The sequence below is a fragment of the Lepisosteus platostomus genome, chromosome 10 (genome assembly GCF_059453375.1).
Source record: "Lepisosteus platostomus isolate fLepPlt1 chromosome 10, fLepPlt1.hap1, whole genome shotgun sequence".
Taxonomy (NCBI): Eukaryota; Metazoa; Chordata; class Actinopteri; order Semionotiformes; family Lepisosteidae; genus Lepisosteus; species Lepisosteus platostomus.
In genome coordinates this window covers 44,751,794-44,766,917 of record NC_142620.1, presented here as the reverse complement: position 1 = coordinate 44,766,917, position 15,124 = coordinate 44,751,794, and the positions used below count along the sequence as shown (strand labels likewise).

Below are 15,124 nucleotides of genomic sequence, written 5' to 3'. Positions count from 1 at the left end.
GCACTGGGTGGCATGGTGGTGCAGTGCTTAGCATGGCTGCCTTGTGGTGCAGGAATCCTGGGGTTTCGTTGCTGGGGTGGGGTTTGTATGTTCTCCCTCTGTTTGCGTGGGTCTCCTCCACGTGCTCTAGTTTACTCCCACTGTCCAAAGACATACTAGTAGGTTAATTGGTCTCTGGGAAAACTGGCCCTGCTGCAGGCATGTGTATGTTTATATCTGTGTGTGCTCCGCAATGGAATAATATCTCATCCAGAATGTATCCTGTCGAGCACCCGGTGCTTTCTGGGATATGCTCTGGGACAACGTGACCCTGAATTGTATAAGCGGTTATGGAAGGGATGGGATTAATTTGCACTTAATTGGTTAAAGTTACAGAGTATGTGCTATACAGAAACACATACTATCACTGAACCAAACGAAATGTGGTATATAGTTGTAAAATTCAAAATTGACTCGGATGCAGTCAAGGGTAGTAAAAAAAGATCCTGAGAAGATGATTTTCAGTGTTGTGTGGAAATCTCTTGGTTGCACCATCTGGACCCTTATTTCAGCTTCCCACAGGACTTGAAGCAGCACCCCAAAGAGGAAAGTGGGGACTGTGTAGCTTGGTGACATCCTCTGTTGTAGAGGAGAAACTACTGACCAACATTCTGGTCAGAGCCTCTTCACTTTGCTCTCCTGCTGTTTACAGAATACCAGCTGCTGGGACAGTGTCTTCAGGTCTCTTTCCTAGTACAAAGTGTAAAAACAATTGTAATACCCTCTGGCATAAAGCTTTTTTCCCTTGTTTTATTAATTCCATATTCCTTGGTCCTTTGAGAAAATTGACACCTTAGGGCACTTATGTTTCATTTGATACTGCCTTTCTTATCTGTACCAATAACAAAGGCATTGTTCTCACCAGAAAATAATTTTTAAAATGTCAGTAAATGGCAAATCCCACATCAGAAGCCCTTTCTTCTTAACAGTGTGACAAAATTTGGTTTGGTAGTAGCTTATGGGAGTTTCTGAATCCTTTACCTTGACTGTAAATGCTCTGGAAGGAAATCTGAGCTCTCTAATAAAGGATATGTGAAGCTCCTGTATTATGTCAAAATAGATTGTGCTTCAGGCATAATTTTTTCTTTGGTGGTCGTTGTGTAATCTACAGTGTTATTGTAGCCTCATCAGTTTTACCACTAATGGAGACATTCAGTTTGGTGTCTGCAGGATAAAGCTTTTGCTCAGAGTGGACCTCATAGCCTGAAGATTAATAACCTGGCAGTTATGAAACCCATTTCAAAATTACTGGGCATTAAGCAGGAAAAATCTACTGTATGAGTCTGCCTTCAGTAGTGCTTTCAGTATAATTGCCAAATCTGTTCATTCTCTAGTTATCAAAGTAAGCTGTCACAGTAGTGCTGCACCACATTGCTAATAATGTAGTTGTGGAGTTGAACTGATTGGTTGGCAAGTCAATGGGTCTGAGGATTTTGAATACTTGTAGCAGGTCCCCTCATGTTCTTTGCTGTTCAGGACTAAAAAGGTTCAATTCTTTTATCCTGTCAGAGCAGGTCATTCTATTGTACCTGAAAATGTATCTGGTTGATCTCTTCTGGACTGATTCCAAAGCAGCAATATCTTTATTGTAACGTAGTGAAAACTGTAAGCAGTATTTAGCATGGGGTCTTGCTAGTGTTTCTCTAAGGAGATGCCACCACCTGTCTTCTGATATTTTCCAAAGACGTCATTCAAACAAAAGAAGAAACCTAAAATTAGGATTTTAGGATTTTGTGGATTTAAACATCATGGGATTTTCAGTAGGAATTTATTGATGTGTGTTTCTTTTTTAGTCAGATGAAGGAATTTGCAGGATTACTAAGCCCAGTACTTTTTCTTCCTGGGGGGCGGGTTACTGAATAAATAACCAAAAGCAAAGAGCCTCAGGTGTGTTTGTTTTCAGAAGTGAGGACCTTGTCTTCCTCCATTAAAACATATCCATTGAACATTGCTGGTAAAGACCTAGACTTTAAATAAGATTTCACTCAAAATGCTTGGAATTTAACATCCTTTAAGACATGGAAAAGGCTTAGATATGTTAATCATAGGGCCCAAATCAGCATTTCAGCATCCCTTGAAAAAAGCTATTGGCCAAAATATTGCATTTTACCCAGTTTATAACTGAGTTAGTGGTTGTTAGGAGTCATTTAACATCGAACAGTTGCCCACTTGACCCATGAGAGGCTGACCAGGCCCAGGCTCAATTAAATAGTTCTATTTTAGGCGTTCTGAGGCTTAGAATCAGTCTACTTTCTGAAGTTGCTTGGGTATTTACTCCAGCCCTGGCTCCCCGACGTCTCTGAAGTCCAGCAACGTGTGCACGGGCTGAGAGTGTCGGCTCAAGCCATTGCCCTCTTGTTCTGGCAGTAGTGCAGAGAGAGTAGTGCCATACATCACTGTGTCCTTAATTCCACACTTCTTTTGTTGACTGACATCAGGACCCCCCGGTGACTCTTGACGTACCTCTCGGAGCCATCAGCCGCGTGGAGAAGATGGGAGGCGCATCCAGCAGAGGTGAAAACTCCTATGGCCTGGACATCACCTGCAAGGTGCAGACCCAATTTATTTTTTGCCACTCTCCCTGGATGTAGGATATCCAAGTCATTGCTGAATACTGGGTGTTTAACACTGAATTGTAAATGAATAAGGTTTCCACCAGGTCTTCTTTCCAGCCTTTGAGTTCAGAGATACAGAATGAGTTGAGTTTAGTCAGCGGTAGGCCTGAAATGGGCTGTGATCAAGTACTGGTAGGGTGATACAGTAGTGAAAAGGTTTGGAATTCTCTGGATTTCTGCATATATAGCTCCTAAAATAGGACTTAGACAGAGATCAGATCACAATAATAAATAAAGACAGTCTTTTTTTAACAAACAACACACACAACATTTTACATTGCCTTATCTTTATTGAACAAATAGTTTAAACGATCGAGGTCATTGATGGAAAAAGTATGTGAACCTCTAGGATAATGACATCTGGAAAACAAGGTAATTGGAGTCAGGTATTTGCATCAATGAGTCAGAAGTTCCAATCAATTCAGGTGTGGATTTGACCTGCCCTGCCGTATAAAAAAATCACACAATTTTGGTTATCTGCTCTTCACAACAGAATTCTGTTAAAGTACAATATGACACGATCAAAAGAGATTTCAGAGGACCTCAGAAGAAGAGTTGTTGAAGCTCATCAAAGGATTTCTAAAGACTTGGGCCATCAGTCTGCAGTCAGGCAGGTAGTTTACAAATGGATGAAATTCAGCACCCTTGCTACTCTCCCTAGGAGTGGACATCCTACAAAGATCAATGCAAGGGCATGCCGTATAATCCTCAAACAGGTGACAAAGAACCCTAGAGTGACAGCTAAGGGTCTTGCAGCATCTCTTTCACTTGATAACATCTGTGTTCATGGGTCTACCATAAGAAAAACACTGAACAAGAGTGGTGTTCATGGGAGGTTACCACAGAGGAAACCACTGCTCTTCAAAAAAAAAACATTGCTGTCCATTTCAAGTTTGCTAAAGACCACCTGGATGGAACAGTGTTCTGTGGACAGAAGAGACAGAAGTTGAACTTTTTGGTAAATGTAAACAGCGTTATGTTTGGAGAAAACAAAACACTGCATAGCAACACCAAAACCTCATCCCAACTGTGAAACATGGTGGAGGGAGTATAATGGTGTGGGGCTGCTTTGTTTCCTCAGGGCCTGGACGGCTTGCAATCATTGAGGGATCAATGAATTCCAAGTTGTGTCAGGAAATTCTACAGCAGAATGTCAAGGCGTCTGTCTGTGATCTAATACTCAGAAAAAGTTAGGTCATGCAACATGACAATGATCCAAAACACAGGAGTAAATCGACAACAGAGTGGCTCAAACAGAAGAAATTCCATATTTTGGAATGGCCAAGTAAGAGTCTTGACCTGAGTCCCATTGAAATGCTGTGGCGTGATCTGAAGCAGGCCCAAATGGGCCAAAATGTTGTGTGTGTTGTTTGTTAAATAAGACTGTCCTTTTTATTATTATGACTGGGATGAAGATCAGATCACATTTCAGGAGCCATTCATGCAGAAATCCAGATAATTCCAGAGGGTTCACAAACATTTTCTCACAACTGTATGTTGAAATGCAGGGCTCTAAACATCCTCTTATTTTAAAGGGTCTTTAAAATATACTGGTTTAAGTTCCTTTGCTTGATGGTGAGGGTTAATAATGAAGACATCCTGCAGTGCACAGTGTGCTTCCGAGAAGCTAGAAGCTGCCATTCACAGAACCTAATTATACACTTTGCGAATGTTACATGCCAGTACTATATTGCAGTGGTTCTTACAGCTTGTCTAAAATAGAATCTGAGTGATGTTACTCTTTCAAGCCTGTGTGGAACTTTTAGTGTCTGTTCTGTGTGTGTATGTATTTAAGGACATGAGGAACCTGAGATTTGCCCTGAAACAAGAAGGACACAGCAGAAGAGACATATTTGAAATCCTTTTCCGATACGCCTTCCCCCTCTCTCATGGTCTGGTGAGTTTTTCCACACAAGATATTGGCAGAGAGCACCAACTTCCAAAAATCAGAGTTCTGATTGTAGGAAGCTCCCACGATGTGGAGCATCACAGTCTTATGTTGAGAGTGGTGTTCCTGCCCCAGTGAGATTTCTTTATAGGGGACATCTTGAATGAGACACTACACTACACTGTTTGACTTGCAGAATTGGTTAGAGAAGACTTGATGGTGACTTACTTGAGAAAAGCTGCTTAACCTATCTCTGCCATTTGCCCTTTTGTTTTACAGATATTATTTGCGTTTCTAAGCCAGGAGAAGTTTCCGGAAAATGGCTGGAATGTTTACAATCCTATGCAGGAGTATCGCCGGCAGGTGAGTATGTACCGTTCTCTTTAAAAGATTTTTATTCTGAATTGTGCTACACATGATATTCTGTCCTTGGGTTCTGCTGTCTGTGGAGAGCAACAGCCTGAGATCTTTCACACTGTACTAGACTCCCACAGGAAGATTCTGTTGGAGATTCCTGTCTTGTGGCTGAGAAGAAATCCAAGTCACATTTAACCCTCATGGTGGAGGCTTCATGCCATTCTTGAGTGCTTTATAGTGAATCTAGAAAGCATCGCCTTCTGTCAGAAAGACGCTTGTTCCTGTTGAAGGTCACAGAAGCCCAGAGCCCATCCCAGAGGGACAGAGCACAAGGCAGGATTACAGCCTTAGATGAAAACAGGTCCATCTTAGGAATCAGAGAGGCCTTTCAGTCAAAATTCTTTAAAGGGTTAAAAGCAATTTTCTTTTTGTTTCTGTGATATAACAGGGATTACCCAACAAAACATGGAGGATAACCTTTCTGAACAATAATTATGAGCTGTGTGACACATACCCCACGATCCTTGTTGTGCCTTACACCGCCTCAGACGAGGACCTACGGAAAGTGGCTGTGTTTCGATCCAGGAATCGGATACCGGTAAGTGTTTCACCCCTACTGGGATTTCCTTCCTTCCTCTCTTGGTGATTGCAGGATATCTTCATTCTGCTTCTGGCCTCAGGCTTAAATTTCCCAAGATTGTCCTCTCTTCATGTTGTTGGGTACATACAGGTATAAGCAACATATCATCACAGATTGACTAATGTTACAAATGGGCATTATGCCTATTGTTTATCTGTTATAGCAACTTCACGCTGCCTGAGCACTTAGATATAAACTTCCCTTTGTGTCCAGTAGGTTACAGATAAAGTAAAACCTCGGTGTTCATCGGGGTTATAGGTATCTTGATGCCTCAGTGAATGGTGAATTTGTGACCGCAGGACTTAAAACCAGCATTTCGGTAGTAACATTTTATTTTAACTTATCTTTTTCGGAAAAAGTGGCAGTATTTATTGGTAGTACATACCTTTAATGAAAATGAATGCAGTAAATCTAAAACAGTTTTCACCCAGTAATTCAATTCTTGCCTGTTTCAAAGAAATAAGATCACTGTTATATCATCAAGGCTTACCACGTATTTGATATTTTTATCATTCTTAGTAGGGTGCATTCTCTTAAAGTTTTCATTACTATTCAAAAGTAGCATTACTGTACTGTAATAATTTACTACTTGCCTGTTATTACTTTGCTGCAAACTGAGTGTGATAACTTAGGGGACCACAGAGGGTTTTTTTTATTTAATATTCCTTAAGCAGCATTACACTCACATACAGGTCAGTGCACAATGTTTTCCTGACAGGAAGTGAATAACTTAAGCATAACCCATGATGCTCTTCTACATAAACATTAACTCTTTGTTAACCAAGCTTTGGCTTGACTACATAGGCCAATGCAGGTCAGGAGAAGTAGATCTGTGAGTTGAAGATGCGCAACTGTGTGCCCAGGTTTACTCTCTTATTGCGCAGCTTGCGAATAGGCAATGTCGGTCCACAATTTGGCATGGAAAAATCAAATCAAATGTCGAACCTGCAGAGAGCGAGGTTTTACTGTATCCCTTTCGCCGACGTGTGCGGTACAGGATGCGTCCTCCCTTTGTGAGTGCCGTCAAGCCCAGTGCTGCTGTGCCCCGCAGGTCCTGTCCTGGATTCACCCGGAGAACCAGGCAGTGATCATGCGCTGCAGCCAGCCCCTAGTGGGCATGAGCGGCAAGCGCAACAAGGACGACGAGCGCTACCTGGACACCATCCGGGAGGCCAACGGGCAGACCAGCAAGCTGACCATCTTCGACGCCAGGCCCAACGTCAACGCCGTGGCCAACAAGGTGAAGGCTGGACCCCAGCCTCGGGGGGTGGGGGGAAGAGTACCCAGAGGTTTTATATTCTTGGTATTCCTCCAGGCATAAACCTCGGGTTTAGTCATAAACATAGAAGAATAAAATTGAGCGATTGAGATAACTGACTTCTGTGCTGTGTATAGCATCATGTGCTGTGTATGGCATAAGGTCATACATGGCTTTAATTACAATAGGCTCCTTCTCAACACAGGCTTTGTTGCCGTTATGAAACGCTCACCATTTAAAAAGCTCATTTTGTGTGAGCTGATGTTGACACCTCTCAATTGTGATCTCTGCCTGACATGCAGAGCGGGCAGCTTGTCAAACTTTAATAATTAGCTCCTTTTCTGTGACAAATACTTTTTATGTCTTGTATAGTAATAGAGTTAGATAAGCTGAGGTCGTGTTTCAACCTATTAAAATCCCTGGAATCACATTTTTTCGCCTGTAAAAAATAACAATGGAGTAAAGAAAAACAATATATTTTGGAAATAATTTAAAATTGCTGACAGAATCTCTGATTTCTGATTTTGCCCATGTAGACCAGGTACAAGACCCTAAAGCAATGTCGCCATTCCACATACACTGAGTCTGACAGTTTCCTCACTTTTCTTTATTGTTAGAATTGTAGATTTATTTTTGCCAAACAACAGGCAGACAGCACTATTACTTAGTCCTATTAGTCCTTCACTTCAGCACTTCAAATTTTTCTTCTAAGCTCATCGTGGATCTAGATCGCTTAGTAGCACTGGTCTCTTTGTCTTTTCTCACACCCTTGGAGCTATATTAATAGAAATTTCTGGATTAATGGAAATCGACTAATGTAGTCATTAAGTATTATGGATGATGTTTTAACATGTAGCTTCTAAGAAAGTATTACGCAGACTAAATAATCTCTAGGGACGTTTTTTTTGTTTCCTCTGTTACTGTGGATATTTTCTACCAGTTTTCCATTTTTAAGACATGACTGATCCATGTTCTGCTTCAGGCACGTTGTTGGGTTAGTGGTGCACTTCAGTGAAACTTTGTTTCTAGAGTTATAGGTAAGCTCTGTATCTGAAAACGTTTGTACTCGTCACTGATCATCAGCCGTATTCAAGCAGTGGTCATCCCGTGTCTGGGGTTAAGCCCTGCCTGGGAGAGCGGTCATTGGGCTCTGCTCTTAGGGGCGTTGTCAAGACTCTGGGATTGAGGCTGGCTGTCTTGTGTGTGACAGGCCACCGGAGGAGGGTACGAAGGAGACGACGCCTATCAGAATGCCGAGCTGGTCTTCCTGGACATCCACAACATCCATGTCATGAGGGAGTCCTTGAAGAAGCTGAAGGACATTGTCTATCCCAACGTGGAGGAGTCCCACTGGCTCTCCAGCCTAGAGTCCACGCACTGGCTGGAGCACATCAAGGTACGTCCCCGGTTACATTGAGAGAGTGTTGGGACGCCTGTGTGGTCCAAGTGGTAAAGGGATCGAGCCTGGGTCATGTGTCTGGGTTTCCCCAGGCGATGGTGCACACTTGGCCAAGTACCTCTGTGGGGAGGTTGGTATTAGTTGGCCAGGGCTCTCTCATCTCTCAGCAAGCACAGCGCCCCCCTGCACCCTCCCAGGCCTTACGGGCATCCTGGTGAGGGATAAGTTAGCTGAATCTTTTTTACGTGACTATGCTGTCTGTCCCATGTTAAAGGTAGAGTGGCTTGAGGGTGGACTGGTCAGAGGAGTCAGCCTGCACATCTCTGTGTGCGATCACAGGGTTCGTAGCTTTCAGGACAGACTTGAAAAACACACGATTGGCTATTCAAAAATCGATATTAAATCGATATTATAAAAAGGGTATTTCACTAATACACTAATATCACTAATACTAATGCTCTTCACAGTAACAACACTGGATTCTGCCGACTTGGCAGAAAGTATTTCTGTCGCAGATGTTTCCCGCCTCCAGTTAAATCAAGTGCAGTGTGTCTGCTTATACTGTACCTTAAAGGGAGAGGACAGGATACAATTACAAAAGAATGGAGAGGGTCAGGTAGTACTTTTAAACAGTGTTAAATGGTAAAAGCAGTGTTCAACAGATTCGACAGAACATAATCACCTGAAAACACCATCTTGAGATATTAATGTCTGAAGAGCAGTAGTAGATAAAGGACAAGCACAGTGGAACATGCTGGACAGTTGTTTTGCAGCTGTTGCTACACCAGTATGCATTTAGTTTCATCAGAGATGTTTTGTGAACTGCTCAGAAAGCAACTTCTGCTTTTTAGAGATTTGTACAAATTCTGTGCCAAACATTTTTTATAATATTAAAAAGTGCTGTGACTGGTGTGTATGTGTAAGTGTATGCACCGGATTTATCATCATCATGTTATGTTATGTTGTCAAGTCTGTAAAACGGCTTCAGGGCCTGTGATTTCAGTTAAACAGCAATAACTATTAAGATACAGTGCCATCCTCTCTAACTGTCCAACACAAGAGGTGTTCCTGGGGGTGTTATCGCTGTATCATTTGTAAATTGAATGATGTAAGCCCTTGAACTGTAACTAACATGTTAAAACTGCTGTTTTCTTGTATTCAGGCACTTAAGTTAACACGACAAAACATAAAAGGTCATTGTGTTGTTTATGCAGAATTTGTCATTGCTCATGCTTTTGTGCCTCTGGGGGATGGGGAGACTTTTTGTTTAACACAGTTACTCTAAGTTAATTACCTGAGTGTATGTTTTTCCATATTAAATTATTGTACTCTTGAAACAAACGTGACCTCAAATTGCTTTAATGAAAACAGGAGAGAAGACTTTGCCAGCGTTGCCAACTCTGTAACCTTGGTAAGAAAAGGTGATGATTATTAAATCACATTTTTTCAGTGTGTGGATTCAACTGGAGTGATAATACATCATGCTGTCACTCTTTAACAGGTGGCAAATGGATTGTGAATTAAGAGCCCAGATGTGTTGGAGAGTAAACAGAGATTAGAAGGACAATTTAACAGAAGCCCTCAAGATTAAAAAATGAGTATTTCTTTAAGGTGTTTTGTCTGCAATACAAACTTCAGAAAGGGGAATGCCTAGGTTTGACAGTCACATTGTTACAGAATCACAGTTGGTTGTTGAGGCAATAACATAAGCAGGCCTGGAGGAATAAACTGCTTGAATGAAAACTCAATTTTTAGTATTCCTATTTTTTGGAATATTTTTTGGAAAAGCCAGTTACTTTTCAGCCCAGCACACCACAGCCTCCTCAGTGGAAAGGAAGACTGCATGTACCCACTCTGAGCACTGGTGCGCATTGCACCGAGGTCCTGAATCTCTGTGGTCATTAAAAATCCCAGGGCGTTTCTCGAAAAGAGTTGGGGTGTAACTCCGGCGTCCTGGCCAAATTTCCCATTGGCCCTTACCAATCATGCCTCCTAATAATCCCCATCTATGAATTGGCTTCATTACTCTGCTCTCCTCCCCACTGATAGCTGATGTGTGGTGAGCGTTCTGGCGCACTATGGCTGCCGTCGCATCATCCAGGTGGATGCTGCACATTGGTGGTGGTGGAGGGGTCCCCATTACCTGTAAAGTGCTTTGAGTGGAGTGTCCAGAAAAGTGCTATATAAGTGTAAGCAATTATTATTATTATTATTATTATTATTATTATTATTATTATTATTATTATTATTATTATTGCTGAAGTAGTTCCTTACATCTGCACCTGATCTGCTGTGCAGCAGAACTGCTGCCTGTCACCCAGGTGGGGCAGCACATCAGTTGAGGATGCACTTTCTATTATATTCCATATTTCTGTATGTGAAGTGCTTTGAGATCCTTTGTGACACAAAGCACCATATTTATTGCTTTATTTCACCAGGTAAGTAATTTGAGAAGACAATTACAAGGACAACCTGGAGAACCATTACACAGCAGCATACTAACTAGAGCAATCTGAGTGAAGGACTTTAAGCAGTGTCCCACCTGGGATGTGAACCCATAAACACCAGCATTTAACCGAGTCCAGAGCCTTGACCATCACATTGTCGTCATCGTCATCATCATCATCATCATCATCAAGCCACATACTACTTATCTGTGTGCCGACACCAGTACTGCTCCTCTTCAGGCAGAAGCTGACACAGCCTTTGCTGAGAAATCACAACAGCCAATCCAGGAATTATCAGCAGGGCTCAGCCATTTGTAAGCTTCCCTAACTGAAGTTAGGGACTTCCCCCACTGCTGCCAGTCCCAGTAAAAAACCCCATCCTGATCTTTTTTCCGGACGAGTTGCTTCAGATGTTTTGGTTTTACAACTATGTGATATTTTGTTCTCCTTCCCCCCCTCCCCCCACAGTTATTAAAATCAGACGGTTTCAAAATGAATGTCGCTTCTGTTTCTGTCAGGCCCTGCCATATTTAGACGAGCAGCTGTGACAGGGATAATATGTATAACACAACACTATGCACAAAGTGGAGCAGACGCTGTCCCAGCTAGTGGCGTCTGGCAGTTTAGCCTCCTGTGGCATGCAAGATCTTGTGCTGAGACTCAAGAGAGAACTGTAGTTGTATTAGTGGGGGGGAAATGGGGACTGCTGTGCCGGGTGTGGGGATGCTTGTTTTAAATATGGTGGATCTCTTGTCTCCACAGTTAGTCCTGGCTGGTGCTATCCAGGTGGCAGATAAGATTTCGTCTGGGAACTCCGTGGTGGTGCACTGCAGCGATGGGTGGGACCGCACAGCCCAGCTCACCTCCCTGGCCATGCTGATGCTGGACAGCTACTACAGGACTCTGACCGGCTTTCAAGTGCTGGTCCAGAAGGAGTGGATCAGCTTCGGTCACAAGTTCAGTTCTGTAAGGAATTCCCCAGAGCAGCTTTATTTTTTCGTTTTTGGGTCCCTCTTTAACCACATACAAAGCTTAAAGCAGTGCTCCCCTCCTTGTATCAATTGGCAGTGACCTGCACATCTAAGAGAAAATTTACTGTCACACTTCTTAAGGAACTGCACATATAAGAAATATTAAAATATTCCACGTACGAAACCACACATCTAAGAGAGAATGAGCTATTAAGATTATTAAGTTGCAGGTCAGGTCCACTGTGTGCCAGCCTCCAACAGTGTTTTATGGGCTGAAATCTTGAGACAAGAATTTGGAATTGACTTTTATACCCATCTAAAAGATTAAAAACCGTCATGTCTGGAATTCTCAGCATGAACCCAGTTATAAATTTCACCTTTATTGCTCTAATGGGTAGGTGCTGGTCTGGAGAATCACATTTGGAGCAGCATAATTATCGAAAAAGAGGATAGTCTTATTAAGTCTTACTTCTGCTATTACACATTGTTCATTTAGTGTGTAACATTTCAGACCTTAGTTCTATGTACAAAAATAAACCAACTGCCTTAATTGTTCTTGTTTTGTAACGATTCGATAAAGTTTGAGCAAAATCCCTAAACCACCTTAAACAAATACTTTTTTCAGAAAACATTTCGGAGGTTTATTAGGACTTGGTCTCTGTTTCATTGATGAAAATCTGCCTGTTTGTAAGCTGATTTATCTGAAATGTGCTGAGGCCGCTGTTTGTTTTCTTTCTAGAGAATCGGTCATGGTGATAAGAACCATGCAGATGCAGACAGGTCTCCGATTCTGCTCCAGTTTATCGACTGTGTATGGCAGATGACCAAGCAGGTAAACCATTTAAACCAGAAGGCACTGCTTTACTCAAAAGGCGGTGGGTGTCTGGAACAAGCTTGCCAAATCCTTTTCTCAGATTCCCTGAGATCTTTCAAGAAACATAGAGATGAGATTATGTGGTTGATAATATTCTGCCAAGAAACCAATTAAGATGTACTATAATACTTCTATCAAACTTAACATCACAATCAAATCCAGTGATATTATATTCTCTTTGGTTATTTACTTTTTATTCTTTTCACTAATGTATCTTCTGTGCAGCAGGTGTCACTGTAGATGAGAATTGTGTCTCATTTGATGTATCTAGTTAAAGAGTGATTCAAGATCAGATATAAAGATGATCAGTGAATATCTGCATGGTTACATTATCTTACAAGGTAACGTACAAGAACTAGGAGGGCTGTTGTCTTTTGTATTGCTCCTCATAGTTTATGGAGCTGGAAACTTCAAAGTTGCTACCACCACACACTATACTGTACGTAAGAAGTTTTCTTAACTCTCAAGGCACCTACCCCAAAAAAGTGCCAGTTAATTTCAGTCCTAGGTCCAGCTGAACTTTCGTTTCCATTTAAGCCTGTAACCGTGATTAGCCAGCCCTATAAACACAGCTGGTTAGTGTTATTGCAGTCACCACTGTGAGCAAGTGGAATACAGTGCTGAGAACACCTGTCCCTGAGGGGACGGCCCTTATTGGTTGTTGCTGGGCAGGGCTGCATTGTTGTTTTGGCACATTAGAAGCAGTAGCTGAAAAAAACAACAACTGAACATTGTCATTACTAAAGCGTTTTTAAAGCATTAGAAAAACTGGCTTGCTTTTGCTATTGTTAAATATAAACTGTGTATAGCTGCTTTGGACCTGTTCCATAAAGCTAAATACTATTGTTCTTGGCAGGGCTGGACTTTTGAAAACCATGCCATTTTCTCGTTTGTGTCAGTTTCCCACAGCTTTCGAGTTCAACGAGCAGTTCCTGATCACCATTCTAGACCACCTTTACAGCTGTCGATTTGGAACGTTCTTGTACAACTGTGAAAGTGCAAGAGATGCCAATGTAAGAACAAGTCATACGGGACTGGGTGTGGGTCAGAATTTTCGAGTAGTAATTAGTACGTTTCCTATAGAATAGGTGAGGTATAGTAGGTGAGTCTACTGATGGATGGAGCACAAGAACATTCAATGGTTTACTCAGGGGGCCAGTGTGTTAGTGGCACAGCCAGGACGTGAACCAGGAACCTCCTGGTAATAAGATTTTTGCTGGTTTCTTTTTCATGCAAAGGGTGTTATGATCATCTAAGCAATATACCATGGTAAAGACATTGACTTGTCAATAATTTTGTATCAGAGCAAAGCACTTATAAGTACAAACAGCTCTCGTTTCCTGTCTTGTTTGAAATGTCAGTAGGTTCTCCTACTGTTCTCCAATTTAAGCAGCTGATGTGCTTCTTTTGCAGGAAGTGAAAACGAAGACGGTCTCTCTGTGGTCTATGATCAATAGTGACAAGTCGAAGTACTTGAATCCCTTCTACACAATGGAGTGCAACCGGGTTCTATATCCTGTAGCCAGTATGCGCCATCTAGAGTTGTGGGTGTCTTACTACATCCGGTGGAATCCACGAATAAGACAGCAGGTAGGATAACCGTAGCAATAGACATTGGGTTGTTCTTTCAGCTTTGGAATTGGTTGGCATTTATTTTAACAGCCTCCAATTATGAACCAGCCGGGTGTTATTTATTTTCAGTCACCTTTACAATCCTCACAGCAGCACAGGTGTGAGAGCAAGGTGCACGCAGTAATCATAATCATCGACTTTTGTTTTATATAGCTCCTTTGACTTAAAGGACTTGACACAAGTAAAAACAGTATTTAAAAAAATCTCTACAAATCATAAAAGCATAGAAAACAATGAAACCTGGAACAGAAAAGTCCATTTTCAGTTTTTTGATGAAAGTGCCAAATGTGTCAGTGCCTCTGTCTTTTTGGAAAATCGTTCTACAAGTTAGCTTACAGCATTTTTACCTGAGCCATCTCCGGAGTCTTACCCTTTTCTTAAAACTGACCTGGAAAATTGGGCTACACAGCGTGGTTTCAGAGACATTCTAGTATAAAAGAATACTGTCATTTGTTCTTCATTTTGCATCTTAACCCTTATCTACATCCTCTGTCACTAACTACAACTCTGATGAATCAGTGAACAGTTTCCAAGCAAAGGCTCCTGCTTTAGATTTTTGTTCATACGTATTCATTAAGACAAGTATGTTTCAAAGTTCTGAGGAACTCATGACCATCTAGTAATATTCAGATTGAAGTCTTAAAAATCTTCCAAGACTTTTGACAGAATAACACTAGTGGGCTACTGCAGTATCAACAGGGATACACATAAAACATAAGAGGAAACTGTCTATGTGGAGGGCATTAAAATTTGAAAGCAGGAAGGACTATCTTCCACACAGGACTGTGGGGGTCTGAAACAAGCTACCCAGCCATGTTGTTGAAGCCCGTAGAAAAAAAAAAGCACAGGAGTGAGTTCAGCATAGAAAATAGTTATTCATTAAATACTGCAGGACAGATAAGGCAGGCAATGAATTCAAAACAAACGCCACTAGCCTATAATCTTTCAAGTAATTAACCAACCCACTGCCAATTTTCCAACCATTTCTCAGTGGTTGTATTCAA

At 41.7% G+C, this 15,124-nt stretch overlaps 1 protein-coding gene across 3 annotated transcripts in view; it reads left to right on the top strand.

The window, feature by feature from the left end:
• Positions 1-15,124, top strand: part of mtm1 (myotubularin 1) — a 35,090-nt gene that overhangs the window by 15,958 nt on the left and 4,008 nt on the right. For all 3 annotated transcript variants that reach the window (XM_088649157.1, XM_088649155.1, XM_088649158.1), the window contains 10 exons: positions 2,478-2,588; positions 4,450-4,551; positions 4,822-4,905; positions 5,348-5,497; positions 6,591-6,779; positions 8,008-8,193; positions 11,406-11,609; positions 12,354-12,446; positions 13,388-13,501; positions 13,902-14,078. In XM_088649157.1, the coding sequence (XP_088505283.1) occupies positions 2,478-2,588; positions 4,450-4,551; positions 4,822-4,905; positions 5,348-5,497; positions 6,591-6,779; positions 8,008-8,193; positions 11,406-11,609; positions 12,354-12,446; positions 13,388-13,501; positions 13,902-14,078 (1,410 nt within the window). The remainder of the gene's footprint in view (positions 1-2,477; positions 2,589-4,449; positions 4,552-4,821; positions 4,906-5,347; positions 5,498-6,590; positions 6,780-8,007; positions 8,194-11,405; positions 11,610-12,353; positions 12,447-13,387; positions 13,502-13,901; positions 14,079-15,124) is intronic.